The 19,415-nt window shown below is 44.7% G+C and overlaps 3 protein-coding genes across 3 annotated transcripts in view; 1 reads left to right on the forward strand and 2 right to left on the reverse strand.

Annotated features, from left to right (window-relative positions):
• Positions 1–218: 218 nt before the first annotated feature.
• LOC106895582 (uncharacterized protein CXorf21 homolog) lies at positions 219–5,609 on the reverse strand. The gene is given in 4 exon segments (XM_014955025.1): positions 219–1,318; positions 3,246–3,259; positions 3,261–4,015; positions 5,321–5,609. Coding segments are annotated over 3 exon segments (1,320 nt in total). The 5' UTR covers positions 3,596–4,015; positions 5,321–5,609; the 3' UTR covers positions 219–347.
• On the forward strand, positions 4,510–7,829 carry LOC106895462 (translation initiation factor IF-2-like). The gene is made up of 4 exons (XM_014954895.1): positions 4,510–4,545; positions 5,271–5,432; positions 5,568–5,969; positions 6,427–7,829. Exons 1-4 carry the CDS (start codon positions 4,510–4,512, stop codon positions 6,541–6,543), a joined length of 717 nt encoding a protein of 238 aa, XP_014810381.1. The 3' UTR covers positions 6,544–7,829.
• A 1,119-nt stretch (positions 7,830–8,948) lies between these two features.
• The window catches only part of SH3BGRL (SH3 domain binding glutamate-rich protein like), a 36,994-nt gene continuing 26,527 nt past the window's right edge, over positions 8,949–19,415 (reverse strand). Inside the window, exons 3-4 of the mRNA XM_014955026.1 lie at positions 16,695–16,775; positions 8,949–11,759 (exon numbers count right to left, since the gene is read on the reverse strand). Coding sequence (XP_014810512.1) covers positions 11,727–11,759; positions 16,695–16,775 — 114 coding nt within the window. The 3' untranslated portion in view covers positions 8,949–11,726. The remainder of the gene's footprint in view (positions 11,760–16,694; positions 16,776–19,415) is intronic.

Raw genomic sequence — 19,415 nt, forward strand, 5'->3', positions numbered from 1 at the left:
GTTTCAACTATTTGGCCTAATCCAAAGGCCAGCAAAGACAATTTTTCGACTTTTTTGCAGGAGTAAATCGATGGTATGTGAGTACAATTACTCATACAGCCAGAATACATTATAAACCCACAGCTGACTAGCATTTTAGAGAAAAATTAATTTTAAATTCTGTATTAGAAAAGTGACCTTTACTTCCTCTGCTAACAAGCACCACGGACAAAGTATGGTTTAAGCCTTCAGATATTTATTTGTACAAGTCTGTAGTGTGTAAATGTTTCCATTTCCCAGTCTAATCCTCAGAGTGAAATATTCCTATCTATCTGAATTGTATTCATCTCTTCAGCAAAGTAGATCAGTCATGATGTAAACTGCATCCTGCAGCTCTTTTTGACGCAGGCTGGGTTTGAGATCTGTAAGTCGGGAGTACTAAATTCCGAGCTGTTCCTAGTGACAGGGTTGTGCAAACTAAACAAAGCCAAAGAGTGCAAGAGAGCTTCTCTGGCTTTCGACGTTTCTATGTTCTGCTCCTGGGATATCTGAAAGCTTACATGATTGAGGTTACTCCTTATCAAACTGCAAGTGAGGAGGTTTGTTACAGAACCACATCTGGTCAGGTTTTCTTCCAAAAACTGTTTATAGAGCTCTGTCACTTTTGTTTCCATGTACTTGTTGAGCGTGGAATTTGAAAGAGGCTCCTCGCAGAGCATGATACTCCTTTCTCCAGCTTCATCTCCAGACGGGGACTTTATACTTGAGTTTTTGGGGTGCTCACATAGAGGGGAGTGACCCAGAGGAATGTCTACGGACAGTAAAACAGGGCCATCAGGAAGTTCATCGCACACGTGGTCCAAAACACAACCCGAATCACACAGGTGGTCCACCACGTGGTCTCCCCCAATATGTAAGTCAGGATAGTTTTGATAAATGCTGTTGCATGACCAGGATCTATATAAATCCAGCTGCTCAGTATTTTGTTGTCTCCTGGGGATATGTAAAGCCGCTGATACAGTTCCTTTAACACATGTTTTCTGATCTTTTGCAGGTACCTCTTCTACAGTTCTCCATCGAGGACCGCTCCTGTGTTCCTTTTTGCTACTTTTAGCAAAGATCTCATCCTGCTTCACGTGTCCATCAGCAAAGCCTCGAATTTCGGGGTTGTCTACAAGTTTCTGTCTCCAGATTCCCTCTTTATCCTTTTTGGATGCATGAGATTTGTGAGGCTTATCTTGATGACAGCTTGCTTTATATATGAGACTAGTTAAGATGCCTTCTGCCAACATGACGACAAGCCTGAGTAGGAATCTAATCACCAGAGTTCCATGTAGTCCTGTGAGTGAAAGACAGACAGGCAGAGGACCTCAAGCTTATTTGCACAAAGAGAAATAATAATAATAATGAAAAAAGAACAATGCACTTTTCATAAAGACTGTGATTTTTCTTGTTCTCTAGAATATTTATTTTTTAGTAAGCAGTAAGCTGCATGCTTTTCTACAATTTTAAGCTCTCTAGCATGTCAACAAAAATCATTCTGAAGATACAGGAAGGGCATTAACTGGGTTCTTCACCTGTAATACCACTTCTGTTCCTAGGTATCTCTTCTGCATTCTGGCTAGTTAAGATAGATCATACTTAGGAGCTGAAGAAATCAGCAAAGATACAATTTTACTTGTCTATATCCCTAAAAATCAGCTTTTTCCCTTGAAAGGAAATTCCTAAAAGCTGAAGAGGTGACACGGAAGAAATCAAGATCAAATCCAGACACAGAGGTTGATACTGAATTGGCCTCAGCCCTCCTGCAAAGTGCCAAGGAGCTTCAAAAGATGCTGATAATTCTTCAGGGCTGCATCAAAAATGCAGTTGACATATGCAAATGTTTTTAGAGTCTCTCTTAATGGTGATTTTTAAAGATATAAATAGTTAACTTGTGATGAGTAGTACGTTTGTGTACCTATAGGCTCCATGGTTTTGCTAAACGCACATCAATAATTAAAAGCAAGCCAATATGTCTCCAAATGATCTGCTACCTTTAATGATTCTTTATCATTCCTTTTCAATTCACCTGCTGTTAAAAATCGATGGGAATCTTTCCATTTAGAGCCAAGTCTGACCTCAACCCACTGAGGAAGAGATCGTCACCGCTCCTCTTACGGAGGAAAGGGAAAGACGAACGCAAGAAAATCTCTCAGTTCTTCAAATGTCTTTTTAATCTCTGCATAATTCGACCTTCAAACCACCTTCATGGTTTGAAACAGAGGGGCGAGGCAAGGGCTGAGGCAGTTACACTGCAGAGCACCCAATACATCTCCCAAAGAACACGACATGCTGGCACAGGGCTTGAAATACACTAAAACCTCGACTTAGATCGTGGGCAATTAAGGCTTAATACTTTTCACAGCGCTGGCAATTTCCATTAGTGACTCTCCTGGCAGGACTAGACTGGGGAGCTCTCCACACAAACGAAACCTCTGCAAATTTAATATGATATTTGATATAGAACCGGAAAGATCCTCCTCTCCTCTACTCATTTGCTTCTAACTATCAGCAACCAAACCATATCCTCTGGCTTATTCCTTCTGCAATGAAACTTAATACACTGGGTCACTTTTTAATCCCAGGACTCCTGCCAGAAAGCTATCCTAAAACTCCAGTTACTCGAGAGATGGAAATTTTTGACTTCCCTCCTAAATTTACACATAGCCACGGTACAACCATTTGCTATTTTTCTGTTTCAGGGTTCTTTTTTTTTTTTTTTTTAGCTTAAAATCCCTCCCTGGAGCTGAAGGTGACACCGGAATTGTGATGTGCCTACAAGTGAGAGCAAAGCAGACAAGAAAGGCAGCACACCACACCTTCTCCTGGTTATATTAGCATAACTGGTTTACTTTATCTACAGAATCATTTACATGGGCAAAAAAAAAAGCAGGACAAGAATTCCTTAAGCACTTAAGGGACTTAGGAAACCAAGTGTCATTTTTAAAAGAGATGCAAGTACTTGGCAGTCTAAGTCCTGCTGAACCTCAATGGAATTTGGAATTCTGAGTGCTGTTTTTTTTTTGCAGAACAGGACACAGATCCCCAGGCCCTTATATACTAAAAAACTGTACTGTGTTTTGAAAATGCTCATAGTGTTAATGTAAGGGTTAAAATACAGTCATCTTAGTAAAATCGCCCTCTTTCAAATGAAGTAAATGGCGTCTACATTCTGGAACAAAGCATAAGGGGGGGAAAAAAAGGCACAAAAAGCCCAAACTTACCAATCCCAGCAGGGCGAGAGGCAGATAATCACATAGCCCAGGATGCTCTTACTACAGCTGCTCTGAGAGAACGGATTCTTACAGGCTATTTCTTCACCGCTGTCTGTGTGGAAAAACAACCTAACACACGCGTGATTTAGTTCCTTGTTCTTTCTTTTTAAAACGGAAGTGATTCCACTGGAAAAGTGTGTGGGTTTTGAATACAAAGTGACAGCAGATCTAAAAGAGGATGTTAAAAAAAGCCCGCTATTAACAGAGAAGTTTCTGAGTGTGGTGCAACGCCGAGGAGTTGCTGACTTGCCGCAGCACATCATTTCAAACCGCCAAAGATCAGGGTGCCGGTACCTCATCCCCGTGTTCAAAATGGAAACTGAATTCCACCAAACACTTCCAGCTACAGACCTTCAGTTTTGTTCTGCCACCCACCTGACTTACAGAGGCCATGGTAGTTACACCATTTCCCCTTTTGAAAGAGCTAAATTCATTGTCTTGTGACCTTTTTTTCTGATAGGGAAGAAGTCGACACCTTTATTTCATCAAGATTTTGATGAAATACCATTTAGCTCTAAAACCAAGTTTGAGAATCTCCTCTCGGAGAGCAGTAGCCATCAGAAAGCTGTGGACAGTCTTGCTGCTCACTGACCAAAGCCACTTTCTCCAGGCTCAGAAATTACCTCCATCTCGACGGCGCGTACGAGGTGTCCCCACGGTGGTTTTCCTGGGTCCTTCTCACAGAGGCTGAGCCTCAACACTCCTCCAGCTCCTCCAGGCTGTAAACAGTTCAGAAGAGTTTTCTGTCAATTCCTTTTCTAAATTTTCTTTTCTCAGAAGATAAAAAAAATAAATCAGCACCTGAATCTCATCCACATACTGGATAAAAGCTCTTAAATAGACACTGCTTCATGTAATGATAGGAGCAAGACACAAATGTAAAATAAAACTAGATTGTGAAGATAACATTGCAGTAACATATTGATTGCAACCCATCATTTGACATGTTTTGGTAGCAAAATAATGACGTGGCTTATACATGAATTAATGTCAGGTTTGAAGTAACTATGACCATATAAGTCCAATGGAGTCTCTCTACAGTTATTCCTCTTCTTATCACTTTGACTTCATAAAATACTCTAGTTTTTACAGAGGCAGAATGAAAGCTATTTTTATTCCCTCTGAATGGATATAAAACTCATCTCACATTTAAAGGCTGTTTAAAATGACTTTATTTTTAACCACCCTACATGACTGATTTCCACCAGGGTAGATGCGGTTGGGACTTCAGGAGAGTACTCCTGCCCCGGTCTTGGGGGGGACCAAACCTCACAGGAAACAGGGTGATTCAAATTCCAGGGGGTTTAACCTGCCCCTCCTTGAACCAGCTCAGAATTAGCACCAGCTGCAGCCCTGGGCTTTGTGCACGAGTTTCAACAAAAGCCCAAGAAAAGTTACAAAAGTAACAAAAAGAGAGAGAGGGAGAAATCGAGTTAGGTAGTTAGTCTTGAGTGATTAAAAACAAACAGCATTTCAGCTGTACTCAGGTGTTAAATGTATCAATATCCAAGGAAATTAATATATTTCCATCAGTAAAACCTTAAAAAAAAAACCCAAAAAAACCAAAAAAAAACCCCACAAAAAACCAAAACCCCAAACAAACAACCCGACCCTTATATTTACAAAAATAAAATCAGAACAAGATAGAACCAAAACTATTTCAGAAGCTGAAAAGAGCCTGCAGTTAGAAAAAACAGGCAGCAAGACAAGTATGTCTGGATCCCGAAGCAAAACTTACAGCAGAATGTATAGAGAAAGAAAAATAAAACGGAGTACATCAGTCTTATATGGAAAAAATAAGTAACACAGCACTATGTATTATTCTATGAACTGTAGTAGCACGTAAACCTTATTTCTGCCCAGACTTTATGTATTTTATGTGCACACAAACGTGAAATACAAGTTGATTACGTTAACTTGGCGGGGTTTTTTTTCGGGCGCAGCCGTTGCCATTCTTCTGCTTTCCATTTTAAGGCAGCAGCAACTCATTCCAACACCCCCGGCTTCCCGGAGTTGGCAAATACCTTCTTGCACAACGCTCTCCCCGGTTACCCGGCCGCGCTGTGCCAGCTCTTCGGTGCCGCCTCCCTCACGCCCTTCAGCCCCAAACCCGCGTCTCTCCGCCGCCACCTCCCGGCTCCGCAACCACCCGCACCGGCCTCAGCGCGCTCCCCGCGGCGCCGTTCCGCAGCTGAGGGGCGCTGGCGGACCGGGGAACGCCACAAGGATTTTTTTTTTTGAAACGTAAAGAAGCCAAATTTGACCGCGCAGCGGCGGCCGGGAGCCGCGGGGAGGCCGCGAGCGGAGAGGCCTGGTGAGAGGAGAGCTCGGCCCGGACACACAGCGGCGCTGAGGGGAGAGAGGCCGAGCCTGGGCCGTTCCCGGGAGGAGGCTGCGGAGACGAGCGGGAGGGCTGCGGTTCGTGGCGGTGGAGCCGTTTGGTGGCGCGGAGGCCTCCACCCGGAGGTGCGCGGGGCCGGGACCCCGCCTCAGGCCGGCCATGGCCGCCTCGACCCCGCGACGCCGCCCGCCTCAGGCCGCCTCAGGCCGCCGAGACCCTACAGCGGAAGGGGCGGGTTTCCCCTCCTGAGTGACAAGAGGGACGGCCAATCAGAGGGCGGGGCTCGCTGTGTGGCGGGCGGTTGCCACGGCAACGGCAGGAGACGGCGGCAGGTGAGGGGGCGCTGGGCGCCATTAGGGTCTGTAACGGCAGGGGAGCGGGGCCTGGGCGAGCTCCTCGGCTGTTCCCCGCTCTCCCGGTGAGGAGGAGGCTGCAGGCGCTCGGGGTTGTCGGTCAGCGAGGGGCGGAGAAGGCGGGGGGCCCCCGCTGGGTGCGGCGGAGGGAGGGCAGGGCCGCCCGGCTGGGCCTCGGCTGCCGGGCCCATCCCGCCCCGGTGCGTGCGGGTTCTCCCTCCGAGGGCTCGGCGTTAGCGCTTCACCAAGGGGAATTGGACTTTCACGGCACCGCCCCGGTTACGGGCCGTGTGTCTGAGCACGCTCCGGTGGCATAAAGCGAGCGGAACCGGCCCCCCGTGCTGGGACAGGGCTCAAGCAGGAACCGGAGCCAGGTGGGAATCACGCTGCCCTGGGCAGGTTACCAATGATGGTGTTTTGTTTCCTTTTTTTCAAGGATTTTGAGATGTTACACCAAGCAACTGCAAATGAAGATGTCTCCAAGTTCCCAGAGATGCCTTCAATAGACAAACCTGGGAGAGGAAGGAATTACTGTAGAAAGGACCCATTTTGACACTTGATAGTTGATGAACGCGACACACCACAGATAGATATACATATATATTGCATGTTCGGAACACTCAGGGTACACTGCTCACCCCCTGGCAGTAGAGAGGGATTCCTCCTTGATTATCTTCCAGAATCCTTTCTGCATTTCCCAGAGTTTCTCGAAAAGTCCACCAATACAGTTCAAAATCGTTAATAGTAAAACTTTGCAATCTAAAATATTCTACCAAGGTGACACAACATGGACAAATCGCAGAATACAGCTGTGGGAAACTCAATAATTAAGATCATTACTCAGTAATTGTTTATTTAGTAGAGTGAGATTATTTTGCGTAGGGAGTGCTGCCGGACCCATTCCGGTGGGCTTCACACATCAGGGTTTTTCTAATCCATTTTTTGTAATCCATTTCCATAACAAGCACAGATCTCTGGGGAAAAGGGGGGGAAAAGGAATGTGGAAGAAATGTAGTTCCAGAACTGGGCTTGGAAATGGGTGACGTGGGTATAAGCAACGAGTAAGTGTTCATTTTCCCTTTACACCTTGAATCTGCTCTGTATCGGAGGGGAAATGTGAACACAAAACCCTTCTCTCCAGGCAGTATCACACACGCTTTCCCACGTTGTATTTACATCACAAAAAAAACCCAAACCAAACCTGAAAAAGCAAAACTGGCAAAAGAGGAAAGAACTACGTCAGGAAAACACAAAGCCAGGAAACTTTAATGGCTTGTTCCCAGGTAATGAGTTGTCTCGGTTTCTTTTTAAATTGGCTATTAAAATTCTCTTACCATAACGGGGAAAACACCGGAGAGATGAGGTCTCGTAAAACTCTTTAACACAGGTTACTGATCAGTCTGAATCTAGTACATTAATGGACTTAAATTAGTCCTTTGAAAAAATTTTAATTACCTTGTTCTTGGTACGTCTCATTTCTTGCATTTCTCAATTTGCAGGCCTGAGTGCAAGGGACAGGCTAATGCCTTTTTCTCATGTCAAAAAAAAAAAGAAAAAGAAAAAAATAGAAAACTGAGAGGCAGAAAAGAGATATATATTTTTTTTTTCTATATATAAACACACAGAGAGTCTCTTACCAGTAACTGAGCTGCTCAGGAGCCACTCCTTTACTCACCCCCTCCTGCTGACTCCACTGTGCACACCTCACATTTATAGTGTGAGCCATTTCTGGTATTTGAAATACTTGCAATATGAGCTGAACGATATAATCAGACTTTTCCATGACATATGGATTAAGAATATTAAATAAGAAATTAATAAAATCCCACATGGATTGGTAGAAAAATTTATTATTACAGTGCACACCATTGTAACCTCTAACAGCAAGGTAAGGAAACGTTATAAGCACACATGCAGTTTGGTTTTTAGACAGATTTTTTAAAACAAATTGTCTCGCGCTTTACATTAACAAATAACAATTTGGGGTTTTAAGACTTTTTATAAACAGACAAGAAAACCAAATATTTTTCTGGGTGACACAAGTGAAATGTACATACAGGGAAAGCCAATGGGATTCACTGTCATGTAGAAATGGCACCAGCAGCCCTTTTCTCTGATGTTATGGACCATTTTTTAAGACTCTAAAAAGAAGGGCAAGGAAGTGAGAGTTAAGGAATTACCACCATTAAAAGCCATCGATGTAACTGACTGTTCTCAGTTGTGCTTTGGTTGCTTGAGAATCGGCACAGGAGCAGCCTTCTCCAAACCCACTCGTGACAGAATTTGGTAACTGGTTTCCTTTACAGCCCAGGAACTGAAGTCTGGGATTTGGGCAACTCCTGGTGCAGTTTCGGGGCAGAGAATGCATCTTCTGCAGCTCGACAGAAGATCTTTGAGACAGCACAACATTTCGGCACGTAAAGCTTAAAAGAATAATGCCGGGCAAACAGAGAAGGCAAAAGTGAATAGTTTTTAGTTTAAAAATTTATCCTACACCGCCCTCTGGCAACACAAATATTAAATTACATAGTTCCCCTGCTGTGAGCAGCATAAAGCTAATTAATTACACATTGTGAAAAAGGCAAAGGAGAGGGTTTGGCAGGCGCTGCAGGCGGGGAGGGGGGGGGGAAGCTGATACGGCCCCGTCCGCTCGCGATTCGTAGCTGCCGTGGGGAAAGAGGGGGAAAGCAGGTTAATTAGGAAGTCTATTCCGTGCCCTCCTAAGGCCCCCCAAACCTCTGTTTTGTGTAGGTGTATCCTAAGTAATTAAAACCCATTAATTGCAAGAGGTGAGAGATCCGACCCAACAGACTTAACGGGCAGCTGCAGTTCACTTTGTTGTGCAGGTCCCGTATTTTTAAAAATAAAGTGGTATTTTCACTGGGAAACCACTTCTTTCAGCTTATGGGGTCATTTCAAACGGTGGATAAAAAAAAAAACAGGCAAAGAAGTCAGTGGTGTGAGAAAGCCTCCTAAAACCACTTTATTGGAATGATACAGGAATGGTTAATGCACAGGTTAAATCCTCGATGCCTGCCTTCGACACAGGAAAAAAATAATAATACAGGAATGAACAAATTCAGTTCTTGTGCCCATCATTAACACAGGAATGGGAAACAGAAAACCAGCACGTAGGCAAGACATTCCTCACGCTCCTAAATCCATGCAAGGTATCTGCACCAAAATGAATGCACGTTTTTTCACGCAGTCGCACAAGAAAGAGATATTTTGGGTACGTTTCAGTTTGTGTCGGTGCCTTGTTCCCCGGACAAAGAAATAATTCAGTGTATTTCAACAGAGCTGCCTCAGGAATGCTGATACAGTCTGACCGCTCCCATATGGCAAGGGACAAGACGAGGGAAGGGACTTTGCTTTCTTAAACTTGGCCAGTTTTTCTTGACCGTCAGAAACAGAGACTGACCTCATTCCAGAAGGTTTTGGGTCGCTGAACTGACAGAATTTGGCAGCGACTTTCAATTACAGCTTCTTTAAAATAATGACTGTAATTCACAACGCTTACACCATGCTTTCCTTACACAGGAAACGCAGCAAATTGGCATGAGCGTAGTGACTTGTGTGTCAAATTCCACTTCCTTCACAAGACTGCACTTAATATTCTCAGGTATTTTCTCAAAAACTTGAGCACTGGACACAGAGGAAGGTTATGCCAATATTAAGAAAGAAAAATCACCTGGGTTCAGCAAGAGGAAATAATAGTGAGCAACAAAAATCAGATGCTGCATTTAAAACATAACCTAACTTCCATCCCCAAAAGAACTTAAAAGTACATGTCACCAAATTTCAGTAATTACTGACACAGCTCGTTAATGAAAAAGCACAATTAGCATGTGTTAATGTGGAAGGTAAGGCAACATTAATCTATCCCTACGCTTTTCAATACCGCGCCTGCTTTTGTAAGGACAAGCTTCAAACTGACTCCCAGGCTCCCAAATCAGAAAACACCAATTAAATGTCATTTTAAGTCACTCGTCTCCGTGCTGGATCCTGCTGGCTCAGCTGAGGAAGGTTCCTCACGAGCTGCTCTCCCACCCCAGCAGGTACCTGCATTTCTCTTTTAAACAGAAGCTGACAAAATCATGGGTTTTGCAGTGAACGGAACGAAAGCCCCCCAAGAAAAGCTGGTGAGGGAAGTATTTAATTACCGCACTTTAGAACGTCTTGGTAAACCTAAGTTTTTACTTTCATCCTCTTCCCGATTTCAGACTTCAAAACGATGAACTGTAATCTGTTTCAGAAAGAATTTTAAAAGCCCTGCACAGGTTTTACAGCATCAGAGTAAAATAACCGTGTGGCACTGATAAGCTGCAGCCTTTTGCTGATCCGCACCACCTGCTTCTCCGTCGTCATAAAGCGAAGAAAATCAAAATGTGTCTGTGCAGAGCTATTAGAATTATCCTCTAATTATCCTTCTTACCGTCTTTTGATGCTTTTGGGCAATAAGTACACTATGTGGTACAAAATACATTTTTTAAAATCACCCCCACGCTTCTTAAACCTGTTTTTTATCCTTCAGAGCCCTTGTAATTATTTGTATTTCTTGCAGAACATGGCCAAGAAATAGAGACCATCTCACGAGCGCTGGGAGAACAGACAGGTTAATATTGCACATGGTAAATTCACCAATATGAGACACTTTTAACACATTTGCAATTCCTGTAATAGCTTCAGGATATGGCAGTAACAATGGAAAAAAAAAGTTTTTAAACCTTAAAAAAAAAAAGTCTTGCTTAATTACAATAAGTCTTGCTATTCAAACATTTATTTCCTCATTTGAAAAAATACTATATGAATCTAATGGCTACTTGAACATGCAGTAAGAAGCCTAATGCTCTAAGCAGTGTGAACTGGTATTTTTGTAGAGAAATACATTAAAGGCTTTTCACCCTTACACAGGTAAGGAAATGCCATTTCTGGCCGTTTTGGCTTATTTGCAACATTGCCTGGGAATGAGCACATCCTTCACTCGTGCAGGAAGAGGGACCCGAGTGGTGCTGAGGCAGCCGCGTGATGAACTTGCCAATGGAAGGGCTGTCCATGGCCCAAATCCCTTTTTTTTTTGTGTGTGTCAAAAGAGCCCACACGGATCACTTCAATGAGAAATACATGGCATTATTTTTTTTTTTCATCATCTGTACAGCGTGTTACAATACAAATCTTAAATATTCATTCTACAAAAGAACAAACACAACTTTCCAAACTGACTACAATGGCTATACTACACGATACCACCTACAATTTCATCTGAAACCAGAAAAGACACTGAAAAATTACTGTGTAATTCAGTAACATTTTTTTGAGGCAACTCAGGCACTAAAATTAGTATCTGACAAGGTTTTTAGCTGCTGTTTCCCATATTTTAAATAGTTGGATCTCTAGGTATAACCCCATCTGTATTATTAGTACTAAAATAGTTTCTTTAAGTTTACACAAAATGGACGAATTGCCAAGACAGTTTAAACTAAGTGAAAAAAATCATTCAGGTCTAATTGCTTCGGTTTCCTACGCTTCCAACTCGGTAATTATCCACTCTGTGCTCCCTACCTTTATCTTCACATTTTCATCTGTGTGGTCAAATTTGTATTATGCACGGTGAATGCTGCAAGCACCAATCAAATGTTAGAAATCACATCTACGTTTCTTGAAGCAGAGACAATTGGACTATTTTATAAAAAGCTGTGGAAATTCCCTTTACAGAACGTTTAAGGCAGTTGAAATTCACGCTTGCTGCTTTGCCAGTGCTTCAGCTTCCTGAAAAAGCAGAAGAGAATGACATGGATTAGTATTTTAGGAAAGGTGCTGACTTATGCACACCCGTGTAAGGCACCAACGTATGACCAAGAAAAGTCCCCGCTGCCTACGATGACATCCTAAAACCAGTCCCACACTGTGCTGGCTTTAACTCCCATCCTGAGCTAGCTCAAGTAGGAGCTGCAGGAATATTCCAACCTGTGCCCCTGGCCAGTTTTGACTATAAAAGTTTAAAACAAAAGAAGATCAGATATAATGAGATATCAGATATAATGAGTTATCCCTCATTTCATGTTAGGACAGAAGAAGATTTAGAGATCAAAGATTATTTGAAGAACTCTGGTTAAATGGAAAAGGAATTCTTAATCATAGAATCATAGAATGGTTTAGGTTGGAAAGGAACTTAATGATCATCCAGTTCCAACCCCCCTGCCCTGGGCAGGGACACCTCCCACCAGACCAGGTTGCTCCAAGCCCCCTCCAACCTGGCCTTGAACCCCTCCAGGGATGGGGCATCCACAGCTTCTCTGGGCAACCTGGGCCAGGCTCTCACCACCCTCACACCAAAGAAGTTCTTCCTGAGATCTCATCTAAATCTGCCCTATTTCAGTTTAAAATGGTTCCCCCTTGTCCTACAGCTCCCCTCCCTGATCCAGAGTCCCTCCCCATCTCTCCTGGAGCCCCTTTAGGGACTGGAAGGGGCTCTAAGGTCTCCCTGGAGCCTTCTCCTCTCCAGGCTGAACCCCCCCAACTCTCTCAGCCTGTCCTCATAGGACTTAATTAAAGTCTCCACATCAAAAAAATAAAATAAAACAGAGGTCACAGCAGAGACACAATTTACTTCCTGAACTAAACCCTACCAAAAACCAGCATTTAGCTTTTAAACGAAATGACCAAAACCCAGCGTTTAGCTTTTGCCTTCTAGAAGGGTGATGGGAGCCGCCTGCGAGTCCTTAGTCAGAGCTGGGAGCTGCTCCAGCATCAGACCCAGCCATAGCTCAGCTCCGTCCCGGGGGCTGGCAGCGGGTCAGGGCTGGCACCAGAGCTGCTGAGTAATCCCAGCTCCCTGCTGGGGGGGGGGACACCAGCCAGAGGGGACAGGCTCCTTGGGAACAGCTCCTGCCTACCACCATCTCCACCCCCGGGGCTGCCAACACACAGCTCTTCAAGGGGCCCGGACAGATCTGGTGCCCTTTGGCTACAGGAAAACATGCCTATGGAGGAACAGCTGAAGCAGTTCAGCAGCCACAGCAGCCAATTTCTAACAATTCGCAGTATGTTTCAGAAAGAACATTAAAAAACAAGAGCCTGCATTTTTCAGGTGGTCACGAGCGGTAATGGAATGACAGGACAAGAAATGCAAAAGGAATTTTTCTTGTGAAGATGGTTTCTACATATGTACTTTTTGTTGAAGGCTGATTTAATTACTTGTCTGCAGCAACGTGGCCTACAAACAGATCACAAAACACTCACAGTGCTCTCACTGCAGCACTTCAGGGTGGAACGACGTGGTTTATTTTGGAGGAAAAAGTTTGACATTCGCTAAACGCAACTTTTACGTAACGGAGTTGTTTGCTTTGGTGACTGTGTAGAAATACTGAAGATAACAGGCTCAAAAATATCACTGTTATCACAAGCCAGTGCAATAAACGAATAAAAAACAAGAGAAGGAAGGACTAAGAAGGGGATTTCCAAGAAGCCTGTAAGACTTGGAAGAGAAGGGACGCAGTGGGTGACCCCAGGGCAGGAAGTACCAGGCGTATCTCCGTTATCTTAGACGTGGTGGATCACCCTGGTTCTCCTGGCTCTCTGCCCAAGCACGTCACATCATGCTGCCTTTTAACTGGGGGTTGTGGGAACAGCTTTGCTGGGACACTGGCTGGGGTCTGCCACAGCACCGGGTCACAAAGCAGAGCCAGGACGTCACCGTGCACCCACGCAGCTCGTGCGAGGACATCATCCTATGGCTTCATGGCAGAAAAGGCAGGTGAAAAACGAAGGAAAGATTAAAAAGGGCTAAAAGCCTGGGGGGAAAAAAAAAAAAAAGGATGTTTGATATTCTCTAAAAGACAAGCGGCTCTTTGAATGGTAAGAAAGAGGAGATGGTTCCCTTGGCTTTGTCACAATTCCATTAACCAGTCGCGGGCGCTACAGAAGTGCCATCTAGTTGTTTTGTGGATTTTTTTTGCCAGAAAATGCAGGACAAAGTATTTATCTTCAAAAGAGGCAGTGGTAAGCTGGAGAGGTACGTCCCTCATCTCCAGGAGAGGGGGTACCAATAACTTGGAGAAGACGAGAACCTATTTGTCTTGAAGGTCAAGCTCCATTTCCTTGGGCGCAGTCCTGGGAAAGGCTCAGCTTTTCAGATTTGACAATCTCCCTCTTCTCACACTATTTCTTATTTCTCCCTCCAGCCCCCTCACTGAGCACGCTCTCAGTCCTTAGTTAACCACAGCCTTTAACCCTCTCCCTTTAGAAGCCCCCTGTATTGCCTGAAGTAGGGGTATGTAAGATAAATTGAATGCCCACCTTTCCCAGGGTTTGTAGGTCCAACCGCACTCTCAGCACCCAAAGCACAAACCAAACCACCAGGGCTCACTCAGGAGTTACTTCCATTTCCCCTGCTCACTTCTAAGCCCTTCTTTAACATTAATATTGGACTTTTGCATTCAGAGTCAGCAAACTTCCAAATCTCTCATGATGACATTCAATGGGGGTTTGCTCTCAAGGTCCTCTCTTGCGATCCCACACAGGTTGATTCCAGACTCCTTCCATTTTATGTAGCAGCATTCAAAGCTGCAATGTCATTAACTACTAGGATATTACATCCCAGCTGCATCCAGCTCTGCTCTAAATGCCAATTTCAGCATCTACGAATCAGTCTCTCCTCCTCAGCAGCGGGCAATCAGCTTGATTTGACATCATGTAATTATGGGACCGATACCAAAAGTCAGCCCAAGAGCAGAACGCGCTGGGTACAAGGTCACTTATGCAAAGGTTTTCTTCATCAACTCAAACTCCTCTCCGAGCTGGAGCTAGCAATAGGAAAATTCAGCAGAGTCAAACTGCATTATATTTTTTCCTTTTTAAAACTCCCCTTTTCCTTAGGTGAGGACAGAATCCGAGCATCCCTTAGAACAGGATCAGAGCAACTGAGAGGCTGCTTCTGCAATCTGGCAGGTGAAGTGAGCCGCGATGTTCATAAACGTTACAGGGACAGATGACCTGATTCATGATGGCAACAACTGCTTCTCCAGCACCACTGCCCTTCCCGGATCCTGGCCACGAGGGGAATCACACGGGCTTCCCTGCATCCTGCGCTCTTGGGGCTGCATTCTCACCCCTGGGCTCCATCCTGCACACTCTTTTGTGCAGCGCTGGGCAGATGCTCCAAGAAACTTCAATAAGACCTAGATGCCCTTCTGAGGCCCACAACTTGTGATGCTGGGTTATGTATCACAGGTTTTGGCCTCTGCAGCTCCATACGAGGCAGAGTTTTTCCTCGTTACACCCTTCACATTAGCGGAGCTACCGTTAGAAATGAGTTTGACTCCAAAAACTGCTTCAGCCTGCCCCACAACTTGTAATGCTCACTCCTGATGGATCATCATCCACCTTTAAAATGAGGTTCTGTTAGTGACATGCACAGCGTGACCTTCAACTCTTCCATGAAAAAAGCTGAAAGGAAGCGGCGTGTTTATCCGCTGGAACAAGAAAGCTGGAAGTGACCCCAAGGATCCTGCTGCTGTCAAGTGAAACGCGTAACACAGCCTTGTCCTATCCTATCACCATCAAAAGGAGAATTCCAGCCCATTGCACCCGCAAAGCAGCAACCCAGTTTGTAACTGGCAAAGGAAAACAAGGCTTCAGATAACGAGCTGAAGGAAAAAAAATCACTCTGAAGCAAGACCACATTATTTCAAAAACAGTGGCTCTGGTTTCAAGGTATTTCCTAGTACAAAAATCTCATCAAAACTTCACATGATTTAAGTGAATTGAACTGAAACAATTCTTTGGTTTTGTGACAATTTTTTTCATCTAGATTTTTTGTCCATTCTTCAGTGCAAATACTAACTGCTCTTTTGCTTGTTCCCAGTGTGTACAATAAAAAAAAATAATCCAGTGGTAAGTGAAAATTATTACTAGTGAAAAACTTGACCCAGCTCTTCTTTCCAAAGCAACAAAAGCTTTACCATGAAGTTAGAATCATAGAATCACAGAATTGCCCAGGCCGGAAGGGACCTCCAAAGGCCATCTAGTCCGACCCCCCCGCAGTCAGCAGGGACACCCCCAACTAGACCAGGTTGCCCAGGGCCTCGTCGAGCCTCTCCTTGAATATCTCCAGGGATGGGGCCTCAACCACCTCCCTGGGCAACCTGTTCCAGTGCTCCACTACCCTCACAGTAAAGAACCCCCTTCTAATCTCCAATCTAAATCTGTTCCCCTCCAGCTTGAAGCCATTTCCCCTCGTCCTGTCACTACAGGCCTTTCTAAACAGGTTCTCCCCAGCCTTCCTGTAGGCTCCCTTCAGGTACTGGAAGGCTGCTATTAGGTCTCCCCGGAGCTTCCTCTTCTCCAGGCTGAACAACCCCAGCTCCCTCAGCCTGTCCTCGGAGCAGAGGTGCTCCATCCCCCTGATCATCCTTCCGCAGTGATACCAAAAGAGCATCTGTACCAAACACTGAGTTCTTCTGGTAAAAGGAGGGGAAGGCAGATGCCCCCAAGGAAGCAGCATCCTCCAAATAAACCAGCACACGACACTGCCGTCTTACTGGGATGGTGAAGGCTGAAAGTTAGTCTCTGGAGCCTGAATATCGGCCCAGCAGGTTGACTGATTGGGGCAAGCACAGAACACATAAAATATCCCACTATGAGCAGAGAAGAAGGTGTAAAAATACAGGTTGTGGTTGTACTGTGAGAAATTCACAGCCCTACCTTTGAACCAGGTGGTGCAGTCAAGCCCAAAAAGGCGTATACGGCGTTGTTCTCTCGGGCTTCAAAGAAAGCTTCGTAGTCCTTCACGAGGAGACAAAAGAAGTAGGAATGGTCAGAAAGGATCACAGCTCAATTTGGTGCATTAGCCAACCCACACCCCACAAACTGCTTCCTGTGGCCGACTGCCAAATCCAGAGTGTCACATCTCAGGTATTTATCGTTAACATTAATACTGAATAAGCTGCACTGTCTGAAAAGTGAGAAGCTGGGAATTTCACTATCTGTAGCAAAAAGCTGCTGCTGTGAGGTGCTTCTGCCTCTCCCAGAGGGACACCTCCATCGCAAGGTAGTTGTTACAGGTCTGGCACGGATGTCCCTCCCTCAGGAGCAGGCTGAGCCCATGCCTTGTCATCAGAAACACTGATGTCCCCAGGTACCACTGCTAATTACAGGTTTCAACTGTGCAGCCACGGACATTAACTCTTAAACCTGCTAAAAGTTAAATTTAAACCTGTAAACTGAGAGTACATCCTTTCCCATCGTGTTTCCCATTAATGATTACTCTATGCAAATGAAGGCAATCAGGTAGGACCACGCATTGTACTCAGTGCACTGCACTTGCTCTAAAAACGCACCCAGCTGCCTCCCAAGAAAAGTAAGGTAAAAACAATGAAACAATAAAAGAAATAACCATTCTTCCTTCCCAGTTCTTTTTTATGTCTGAGGCAGCCTGCAGTGCTGTATGGAGTACAAACAACACGGCTTAGTCGTCTGCTAAGTTAGGAAAGAGCAAGCAAAAAGCTCACAGTGTGGCTCAGCACCAGCAGTTGCCAAACACTGCCCAAACGGCCCCAGAAGGTTTGTGCAAGTCCCCCGTTGTCCCAGTTACCACATCCTTCCCTCACTCTGATTTCCAAACTCAGCAACTATCTCTCTTATCATTTTCCTTCTCTCCCTGTTTAACTGAAGCAACAGCACCAGCTTTCTCCAGCTTTACCAGGGAATGTTTGGATGCAGGAGTCACAGCTGAGGGACCCAAGGCTTGGCAGCAGCTCGGAGCAGGCTCAGGCTCGGGCTGAAGTCAAGGAGAGCGCTGCCATGAAGGGCACGCTGCTTCTCGTGCTTGTCTGTCTGACAGCCAAAAACCTGAGAAATAGCAAATGCTTTTGGAAAACAGCAGCGTGTTCAGAGCAGGGGCAGCTCGAAGAAGAGGCTGTCGCAGCTGGAACAGAAGAAAGTTCAGGGAACAGAGGATTCAAACTGCCTAGAGATCAGGAATGGCAAATTATTGTTCGATTTGTACGTGCAGCATTCGGGTGCTGGCTTGATAAAAATGTGTATGATTATGTTAAATCCTCCCTGAAGCCCCTCTGTTGACAGTACTGGGGCTGCTTGATAACAAAGGGGTTATTTATCTTGCGAGTGCATAGTCCAGCACTTAGTCTGCTTTGTAGCATCTACGGGGAAAGGAATGCCTGTGCCTAAGGAGCAGGGTTCATGCCAGCTCACACGGCATCGGCAGTTCCAGCCCTTCTGCTGTGCACAGGCCAATAAAAGTCAATTTGCTCATTACTCTGCCAGTTTTGCTGCATCAGATGAAACAAACAGGGAAGTTCATGCTCGAGATGGATCAGATAAAGACATAAAGAGGCTCAAGCATGCGGGAAGAGAATTAACTTTTACCTTCCTGAAGGCTACAAAATGTAGTAACTGGAATCCAGCTACACAAATTGACTGAACTTCAAAGGTTCCGAGTGACATTAACCAAAATCTGGGGGATGAAATAAACCCCCAGCAAGATCTAGTCTGAAGCATCTATATCCCTCACCTCAAAATTACTGTATACAGAACTGTCATGGGTTGCAGTTGGGGATAGATTAGGTGCACGCAGCTTTTTCTCTCCCTGTCCCACAGCACTGCTGCACACCTGCAGCAATGCAGCAGAAATTTGGCACCGTGTCACCGATAAAGGACAACCGCACAGCGACCCGTTCTCATCCCTACAGCTCCTGCTACACACTGGGAGAATGGTGAGACTGTTGCAGCTGAACTTCCTACTGGTACAGAAATATTTTCCTCTTTTTTTTCGTTTGTTTGGTTTTAAAGAGAGGTAACTGAACTCAGATTGTCAACTCTTTGTGACTAGCCCCTTCTCAGCTTTCAGCTGCAGACAACATTGATCATTACATTTGTTACTCCAAACCAACTTTTTTCCACATTGCAACCAGTCAGTAAAAATTTTGAGAGCCAAGTGGTACACTAGCTCACTGTGGATACTGTTTCAAGTTCTGCTTTTATTACAAGCAATAAAAAAAAAATCCTGGCGCAGAGAGAATAATTTCTTTCAGTAGCCAGAAGATTGCCTCACAAAGGTCCAGAACTGGCAGGTTCTGAGTTACAGACTTTGCAGGTCAGAACCAGGCTGAAAAACAACTTAGAAACCAGCACATGGCACCAGAGGAATGCACGCTGTGAGCTCTTTTCAGAAGATATTAAGTTTTAAAAATAAAATTAAAAGTTAATCTAATAATCATTCAAGCATGGCCTGCTGAGTAGAAGTGCTGCAGGGTAACTTACTTTTGATCAAGCATTAAAATAATTACAAGTAGGGATTGTATTTGCAACATGAGTTTTAATCTGTTCAAGGCTCTGGAGTAAGTGGACCGCAACAGCCTTCATTTTGCAAGGCGTGCTCAAAAAACGATCCCAAGAAGGATCAGA

This window comes from Calidris pugnax, unplaced genomic scaffold, assembly GCF_001431845.1.
Source record: "Calidris pugnax isolate Ruff unplaced genomic scaffold, ASM143184v1 scaffold38, whole genome shotgun sequence".
Classification (NCBI taxonomy): domain Eukaryota; kingdom Metazoa; phylum Chordata; class Aves; order Charadriiformes; family Scolopacidae; genus Calidris; species Calidris pugnax.

Coding starts and splice junctions, on each gene's coding strand:
- LOC106895462 (XM_014954895.1), top strand. CDS start 4,510: ATGCGGTTGGGACTTCAGGAGAGTACTCCTGCCCCG. Junction 5,433..5,567: donor CTCTCCGCCGCCACCTCCCG/GCTCCGCAACCA, acceptor TTGACCGCGCAG/CGGCGGCCGGGAGCCGCGGG. Junction 5,970..6,426: donor ACGGCAGGAGACGGCGGCAG/GTGAGGGGGCGC, acceptor CTTTTTTTCAAG/GATTTTGAGATGTTACACCA.